Source organism: Meleagris gallopavo, chromosome 10 (genome assembly GCF_000146605.3).
Source record: "Meleagris gallopavo isolate NT-WF06-2002-E0010 breed Aviagen turkey brand Nicholas breeding stock chromosome 10, Turkey_5.1, whole genome shotgun sequence".
Classification (NCBI taxonomy): domain Eukaryota; kingdom Metazoa; phylum Chordata; class Aves; order Galliformes; family Phasianidae; genus Meleagris; species Meleagris gallopavo.
Genome location: NC_015020.2, coordinates 18,646,598 through 18,655,675, shown reverse-complemented (window position 1 = coordinate 18,655,675; position 9,078 = coordinate 18,646,598). Strand labels below are relative to the sequence as shown.

Here is a 9,078-nt window from a genome sequence, read left to right as displayed (position 1 = left end):
GTGGATGCCCCATCCCTGCAGGCATTCAAGGCCAGGCTGGATGTGGCTCTGGGCAGCCTGGGCTGCTGGTTGGTGACCTGCACACAGCAGGGGGTTGGAATGAGATGAGAACTGTGGTCCTTTTCAACGCAGGCCATTCTATGTTTAGACGACTCTGCAGTCCCACGCAGACCAGTGATAGTTATGTGAGAGATCGGTGCTTGTTGGTGTATATGGTCTATGTGTAGGACACTAGTCAGCATACGGTTCCTCTGTGTGTCTCCAAAGTACCAGAGCCCATGTTACAGTTATGGTGAAGAACCTATGCAACTCGCTGCCACGCTGGTAAATAACCCATGGAACTCACCGCACGCAATACAACTGCCAACAACATAAGCAAGCTTAGAAAAAGGTTTTGAAAACACAAATACCAAGAATTAGAGAGCACGTCATGTTTGGGGAAGGGGTGAATCTGGAGATGCTAAAATAAGTGTGTTAAGAGTGCCACTGTTATTTGATTACGACTGCTGAGCCATCCATGTATTCAAGGTTTCCCGTTACGAGGATCTTGGTGTTGTGCTTGCACGGCAGCTACTTCAATTCCTGGCACTCAGGATGCTGGGTTTTACCACTAAGTACTGCGCTTAGTGGAAAGAAGGCCCGGGCCTGACGAAAAGGCCTTTGTAAGGTCAAAGCAGGCAGAGACAAAAAGCGGAGCGAAGAGCAAATCTAACAAGTCAAACATGAAGCTGAGGTCATGACATGGCACTGGGCTGCTGACAAAATGACAGCTGTTCTCACGCCCCAAAGCTCTCGCTGCCAGAGGAAGCAACAAGGCATCTTCAGACCTAATCCGTTACCACCATCTACATGGGTTAAAAGGGAGAGAGGGAGCTGTAGTGCACATTTTTTTGTCCTCCTTCTTCCATTTGCTCCTGGTAAGCTGCCCGTTTTTTTTGGTTGCAGCATTCAGCCGTGTAAAGAGACAAATCCTTCCGCCCCAGTGAAACTGAAGGCAGCTCTGCCGTCAATGTGCGCGCAGTGAGAGAGGGGTGAAGGTTTCAGCCCCAAACCGCCGCGTGTGATGGGTTCGGCAGGGAAGGGGCCGACCTCCTCCTGACCACTGAAATACTCTCAGGTATCTCTCCTAGCGTGGCAGCCCTCAGCCAGCGAGCTGCAAGGTAAGACCACGCTTTCGGTCCTGGTATTTGAAAGGATGAGCATTTCCGCGCAGCAGGAAACACCCCACGTGTTGTGGTAGCTCAGGTAACACAGGCAGCTCGACTCTCAGGATGTGGACATTGAAAAAAATACCTTCCACACCTCACATTTTGGCTGCTGATTGTATGTGGCTGTTCTCTTACGGTTTCCTTCCTGCACAGGCAGCAATCACTAATTTTAGACTAGCTTACATGTGAGAGTGACATTTCAGGCTTGGAGACAGTTTTGCTACTTACTTCTTAAGAACAAACCTATCCCATCTTTTTAGGTGACATGCTGCTCCGTGAATGTAAGTGACAGATGGCAGAGCTCTTGACTGCTAAGAGGAAGCAACCACAGCACACAACTATTTTGGCTTGAAGGTGTCCGGGACTAAGTGACAAAACTGATTGATTTGTGCAATAGCTGTTAGAGAAAAACATGCATTGCCTGGCAACATTCAAAAGGAAAATTACAATCTCCAGGTTTTGCTGCCAACAGTCATCAAGTGGGTAATACTAGACGACTAATTACATGTAGGTTAGCATTTGTATTAGCTTTGTAAGTCTTATAAAAGCATTCTGAGTCTTGCTATGACTATTTTACAGCCTTCGGTTTGGTAATGCACTGTCAGGTGATCTTTTTTCCTTTTTTTTTTTCTTTTTACCATTTTGTTAATGTCAGTCTTACGAAATACATCCCCTGCGTGTGTTCCCTGCAACGTGCACAGCCAGCTCCGTTACCCTGAGCTGTGTAAGATGCACAGACTCCTCGGTGAGTGGAAGTCACACATATTGGTACTTCAGAGGCTCCTTTGTGCTACCTCTTGCTAGCAGTGCTGCAGTGCCCAAGTCCTGCTCTGAGCAGCATGGAGGAGGCTGCAGGACCACTGCCCTCCCCTTGCTCCACCCTGAGCCCCATCCAGAGGCTGCATGGCACTAACTCCTGCCCACCCTGAGCACGCAGCTCTGGCACAAAAACAGTCTTTGCTGTGATAAGAGGTAAGAGAGAAGAACCAGTAGAACAAACCTTAGGGAGAGCATTGCTCATGGAATGCCCAGCCATTTCATAGGGCATAGTAAACTTCTTTTATGCTTCTATTCCTTCAGAGCATCTCAAGTGTTTCCTGAAAAGGTTGGGGTGATCAGTCAAAGAGGTGATAATAACCCAACCTCTCACATTCCCAGGGTAGCCATCTTGCAAGGCTACCTCTGACATCCTGGGCAAACCTTTAACTGCTTTCAAGACCACTCAGCAAGAAGGAGACTCTGATATTTTGTTTTCTGCATCTCAGAAGATCCAAATTTCCTCTTATGCACTGAACAAATGCCATTTCTCTCTGCCATGTTCTGCTTCTGACAGAGCAGCAAAACCAAACCGCAGACAAACTGACGTGAGGTGATGAATCCTTCATCCAAAATGAAGAATCTGCCCAGTGACAAATGCAGACAGAGATTTTCAATGGGGCTGGCAGACCAAGACGATGAAGCTTTGTTCTTACCTGATGTATTTTTTTCTTACTGAATGGAAAGGAAAATGAAATTGGGCTATTCTGTCAAACAGAAAAGATTTCGTATGGTATCCACGGCTGCTGCAAGATGTGTAAATTGTCCTCATTGTAGTGTCTCTTCATTGTGGGTGATCCCAAGCTATTTCACACAGTTCAGCCAGAATACCTCAGGGAAGGTTTTATCCATCTTGAAGGCAATCAGCTCCAGGTATTACATGTTCTGTATATTTAACAAGAGAGTGCCTTAGGCTAATAATTGAAGCAGAATGCATCCTGTAAGAGTCACCTGCTTTGTATTTCAGTTCCTACAGGAATCCAAGCTCACATTTTTGTGTTTGTAAAAACATGAGGTAAAATTAAAACGATATATTATTGGCCAAGGCATCCAAAAGCTATCTGTGGTCGGTTAAGGTGAAGAGTTTCAGATCTGGAGTTTTGTTCCAGCTGTGATGTTTGAAATCTCAAAGGCAGCTATGTGTCACGATCAGACTGCCACAAGTCTGTGGGCTTTTCATCACAGTTTCTCTCAAAACAATCTTCCGATGCTCTGCGGAAAGCAGGTCTGAATATCCACAGATCCTCCATTCATTGCCCTCAAGCAAGAAACCAGCTCATCTGGAACCAAGGTTTGTTCCTGAACTCCTTCACTGTACAGTGTTTTTTCCCACTGGTTTTCCAAAAGCGCGTTCTGTTCCTCCTGGGCAGAGCTGAACGCGTGGTTTTGCCCACTTCTGTCGTTGTTTAAAACCAGGTTGATCTTATCCAGCAGGCAGATCTGGGGCCCTTCAGCTCCTTGAGCATCCCACAGGTAGCTGAAAGGGCTGCTGTAGTCTCTGAAGAAAATACTTGTCTCTGGTTCTGGAGCCGGTGTGTAGGGCTGTATTAGGCCAATGTTGGCAGCTACATATCCCAGAGTGTTTGCATCAGAGATTTGGGGTTTGTAGTCACCGACCTGCTCCGTGGCCGTGTTATGGGGAGGTGCTGAGCTCTGTGGCTGCTCCACGTTCTCAGGGACCACACTGCTGGGTTCCTTTTTGATGTTCACGTTCTTGTATTTCTTGTGCCCTGACAGCTCCTGTATCTCCGTAATTGTGGGGTCACTGTTATCCAGGAACGGCCCACTGAAAATGCTGCTTGTGAATTCACTCTTTTCCTAGAAAAAAAAGGATGATTGCACTAACAAACAGGCAAATGTTACCAATAGGAGTGATATCACGGGAGGATTACAAGGAGGAAATGGGGCAATGACTTCTTGGTCTTCATCTCAGCATCCTCTCCTCCTCTCTCCTCTAATCCCCTCCACAAAGCAGACTCCAGAGAGATGTGGAGAACAGACAGAAGAGCTGTGCATCTCCATGCTTACGTGGGCACCTCAAGGTCAGCTTGATTCAGTTCTACTGCATGAAATTTATATCGAGACAAGGTCTAGAGATCAAGCTAAGCTGGGCTCCTGTGCACAGTGCAAATGGGAGGAAAAGGATTCTCTGAGTTCTACATCCCATAGGGCTGAACTCTTTTTGTGTCCATATTTCTCACACCTACAGAGTGATTTTCCATCTAAGTATCTGTAAGTGGAAAAAAAAGCTGGGATGCAGTGGTGCAATTACCTGGAAGGACTTTATCACCCTGCTGTTTTCCACGTGGGGGAAATCTTCAAGCAGCCATTTTGGTAAGACCAGTGCCACTGCTGCCTTAGTTCTTCATCAAAAAAAGAAAGAGAAAAAAAGAGTTAGTCTATTTTGTTAGGCATTCACTTGTTTGTTCTGGATGAAATTGTCCCCAGGATGGTGGGGGAACTCCAAGTGTATTGATCACTCCTGGCCTTTGTGGAGGGCTGGGAAGCATTGGGTTTACAAACCCCTGTCCAGGAAGCTTTTCCCATTTGAGGTTTAACTCTCCAGCTCTCCGTGCTGCTGCTCTGGGTTCCATTTGTGGCAGTGGTGGAGGGTGCTCAGCATAATAGTGATAAGACAAGGGGGAATGGTTTTAAACTGAGACAGGGGAGGTTTAGGTTGGATATTAGCAGGAAGTTTTTCAGCCAGAGGGTGGTGAGGCACTGGAACAGGTTGCCCAAGGAGGCTGTGGATGCCCCATCCCTGCAGGCATTCAAGGCCAGGCTGGATGTGGCTCTGGGCAGCCTGGGCTGCTGGTTGGTGACCTGCACACAGAGGGGGTTGGAACTGATGAGCATTGGTCCTTTTCAACCCGGGCCATTCTGTGATTCTATGATAATGTCACACTGTGTGACACTCCCCAGTCTCTGCCAGTCCCAGGGTGCAGATGTGAGGGGCAGCCAACAGACCCTGCAAGGGACAGCATTCTCTCCACATTCGAAAGTAACAGAACCAAATTCTAGTACAAAACTTACATAGAGAGTTGTGTTTTTCCTCTCTCTTCTATCACTCCCCCTGGAAATGTATAATAACAATATATCACGTGTCCCTAAGCCTAGCTTCAATGGGGGAATGATTTTCGCTCTTTCAGTTGTTTTCTACCACACTGTGGAATTCACGGACATCCTTTTCTGCAGCAGTGTGATCAATGGGTGGAGCTGCCCTCGGGGAGAGCAGAGCACAGGGGAAAGGATCCGTTTCTGTAGTTAACCTTAAAGTATTCTGGAAGAAAAGCATGAGTTGGAAATAAGGAAAAAAAATGTGACAAAAGTGATACCTTTTTCTAGCTGATTTTTTCAACATCAGAATTACAAGAGCCACAGATAATATGATCACACTGACACCCATTCCCAGGAAAAACCTGATGTCATCATCTGAAAAAAAAAGGATAAAGAGGGAAAAAAATTAATCAGGCAGCTTAAAGACGGCGTCTTGTGGTCCGATTCCTCACTTGTGCATAATTGTGCATCCACAATCGGTCACGCTGAACTCAACTCCTCACATTCCTGTTGCCATCCCTACAGGTTTACCCTCACAGTTCTGATGGCCTGCAGGAAGAACGCCCTGCATTTAAAGCTGGAGGCCATGAAGCACCAGGCTGAGCAGTGAGGGCCCTTTTCTGGGCAGATGGGAGCTGTAGGCAAGTAATTCTAAGAAGTGTGGTCATTGTGTTTAACCATTTCCCACGCAGAGGTACCTTCCAGAAATGCTCAAGTGAATTTTTCAGTTCACATCGGTTTTGTTTTAAATACTGAAACAGATCATAGCATAACCTTTACCAGAATGCATGCAAAACACTATTGCAGTTAGAAAAAGAGATGGGAAAAGTTTAAAAAAGTCTTTGGCTCGGATTGTAAGGGCAGAAGTCAGTCACTGTCACACTACTGTATCTGCTAACATTCCTTTTTCATAGGCTGGACGTGGCTCTGGGCAGCCTGGTCTGCTGGTTGGCAACCCTGCACATAACAGGGGGTTAAAACTAGATGAGCATTGGTCCTTTTCAACCCAGGCCATTCTGTGATTCCATGATCTTTTATGTTCCTTGTTTTCTTACCTCCAATATTTTGGAATGTACATTTTATTACATGTCTCACAAGAAAACAGCTTAAATTGCAGGGTGATGCATGTTCTGCTCAGTATGCTCACTACTTTCTCACTATGTGGTTTACTTTCCTGTCAAGTGAAAATCGCTTTTCTGGCTCTGAGCTCTCCAAAGTATGTGGAGTTTTCTCCTTTTCTATATCTCCAGATGCCACATTCGCTGCTCTGGCCAAAACTTTTCTGCTCAAGCAGAAATTCGCTTACCAAGGCTGAAATACTCTGCTCTTACCATGCGAAGCCTCCTGGTAGATGATGTCCAACATCTGGTCCTCCAAAGAAACTGCAGCAGAGAGAGGAAAAAACGCCCATCGCTTCATTTATAGGAGTACAGTGGGTGAAGTAGAAGCTATTGTTTGTTTTATTCATATTATTTAGAAAAAAGGGCTTCCAGAAACATCGTGCCTCTCTGCAAGAACTACAGGCTGATCGTGCTCAGGCTGACTGGCATTGATAAGGATGCAGCCAACATCCTCATCTGCAGTCACACTGCTCGGAGCTGACTGAGACCATTCAGAATACCCAGCACCACATCCTGGGCTCATAGGCCACTTGAGTCCACCTGGTAATTTCTACAGGAGTTACTGATCTGTGAGTTCAGACTGATTTGGACGAAAAGGAGTGAAAACCACTTGGGATTCACAGTACTTTAATGAACCAACGAGTGGTGGTCAACGCACTGAGCTTGTCTAGGCCTGGCAAAGCCATGCAGGCATGGAGGAGAAACGCCCCATCCGAATTCTGCTTTGCACCAGCTCCATAAGGACCAGCACAAACCCACAGGGAAAGCCTTTGTTGCTTTGTAAAGCTGTCCGTGTGCAGTTCTCCCTTCCACACTGCTCTGCCTACATGGTACTGTACCAGAGAGGTATGCAGCAACGTCAGCCCTGGGTCAAACTGTATTTCATGTCACCAAGTTGGCACTGGGCTTTGACCTGAGCTGACCCGGCTAATGTTGCAGCTGTTTCAGCAAAGCTGTAACACAATTCTAGCACTAGCAAAAATCAGGGGCAAGAAATCATGGAAAAGGTCTTTAATTTTGTAGATTTGAGATAAATGCTTTTCCTAGCAAGTACTTCAATTCCAGCACACAGAGCACGCTTAGAGGGAGAGCCCACTCAGCTCTGCATTACAAAGCAGCCCTTGATTATATGGAATTGTGGAAGGAAAGTGTCTGAGCCAACAGCTCAGCAGCACTGGAATGAAGCACTTGCGGAGGGACGGTGTCACACTGGCACATTTAGCTGCGGAACAGCTCTGGGGGAGCTGGGAGGTGCCTTCTGCACTCAGCTTTTGGGCTCTGCATGGCTTGTTCTGCCTTAGGAAAGGGCCATCAGGATGTCCAGCTCCTCAGGACTGTCACAGCCTACACACATTGCTGGAGATTGTTCTTACTGTCTCTTTTAATTGGCCCATCCCTATTTGATATGAAATACTTTCCAGAACTGAAGCCTGCCTGCATCCAGCTCCAGGTGAGATGAGACTGGCTGCAGCTTGGCCAGTTCTCTGTCAAAGTTGGGTTTGTTTCGTCTTTACTTTAACAACTGCCAAATAGGGAAAGCAGCAACCTCATCTGTTCTATCCCAAAAAGGGAGAATAACTCCAGTGGTGTATTTTGTAGAGAAAGATGCAATTCTCAGGTGCGCTGTTAGAGATCTGTGCATGACAGCAAAGAGTATCAGCTAGAAAAGGCTTTCAAGCAGGCGTGTTAAAGTCTCCGGTGTGTCCTGCAGCCAAAGGATTTCCTTCTAGACCTTGCTCTTCTCTCTGGTCCACGGCAGGCTTTTACCTCTTGTTTCTAAAACTACAAAGCTGGCAGACTGTGAGGATACCAGCGAGCTGAGCTCTGCAGCTCCACCACAGCAGGCAGCACTTCTACACACTGAGCTTACCGTGGCCCGAGCTTGGTTTGCTCACTCCATCTGGGTAGGCTGCATACACCGACACGTTGATGTGGCTTCCTGCTGCTGCGTCCTCTGGAAAGAAGCAATAGTTGCCTTTAAGTTCTATCTATTAGCTGCTACTAAAGCTGTGGATTTGCTCAAGAGCTTCTGATAGAGCAGTGAAAGGAGAGGAGGTGTGGGGTTTACACATGAAAGAGCAAAGGCTTGGCCAGATAACTGTTTAGGAGGTACCCTGAAGCCAACAACGCCGGAATGAAGGTGGGAACCAGGAGACAGGTGGGACAGGTCTGAGATCTCGCTGCTGCTGGGCTCGCAGGTTGGCCATTGCAAGGCCATGAGCCCTGGCCGTTACAGGGTGAGGAGATGAGCTGAAGTTACAGCCTCATTACATCAAGTGCTTTGCCCTCTCTCTCTGTATAAATGCACATCTGTATTTCTGTGCTTTCACAAGCTCCAGGGATAACCCTACTTTCACTCCCTGCCATCTCGTTCATCTCTTCCTTCTCTTTCTCTGCCTCTTCTTTCCTCCTGGCCTTCACCTGTGGGACCAAATGCCACTGGGTGCCCTCAAGTCTTCTATCACTTCACTCTTGAATGCTTCCATGCTCCAAAATCAAGTGGGCGGGGGCTCAGTTCCAAATGAAATATTGGTATTACAACACCTTGACAATCTACACCCAACAGCAAAAAGGACCCTTGGATATCTTACCTTGGATGTAAGTGTGGGTGTCCTGGCCTGGGACTTTCTTCCAAAAGAACTCTTCCTCGTGGCTGTACGGAGCTGTACAAACCCACTCCACTATGAACCAGAGAGGAGGGATCCTGCTGTGCCGGGGGGGCTGCCAGGCCACGGATATGGTGCTCTGGTTCTTGTGCTGCACATCCACAGCCAGCGGTGGTGGGAAGGCTGCGAAGAGAGGAGGTGGCATAGGGACCTGTAGTGAAGCAGTGAGATTGGAGGGTGCTGTGCTGGAGGGGGGTAAGGGCTGGGGGG

The 9,078-nt window shown here is 47.3% G+C and overlaps 1 protein-coding gene across 1 annotated transcript; it reads right to left on the bottom strand.

The window, feature by feature from the left end:
• Window positions 1-1,589: 1,589 nt before the first annotated feature.
• LOC104912413 (interleukin-23 receptor-like) lies at window positions 1,590-9,064 on the bottom strand. Its single transcript, XM_010716022.2, has 6 exons — window positions 8,794-9,064; window positions 8,073-8,156; window positions 6,413-6,463; window positions 5,360-5,456; window positions 4,297-4,387; window positions 1,590-3,842 (listed from the first exon to the last, which is right to left on the bottom strand). The coding sequence occupies exons 1-6, from the start codon at window positions 9,011-9,013 to the stop codon at window positions 3,216-3,218; spliced, it is 1,170 nt and encodes a 389-aa protein (XP_010714324.1). The 5' UTR covers window positions 9,014-9,064; the 3' UTR covers window positions 1,590-3,215.
• Window positions 9,065-9,078: the final 14 nt, after the last annotated feature.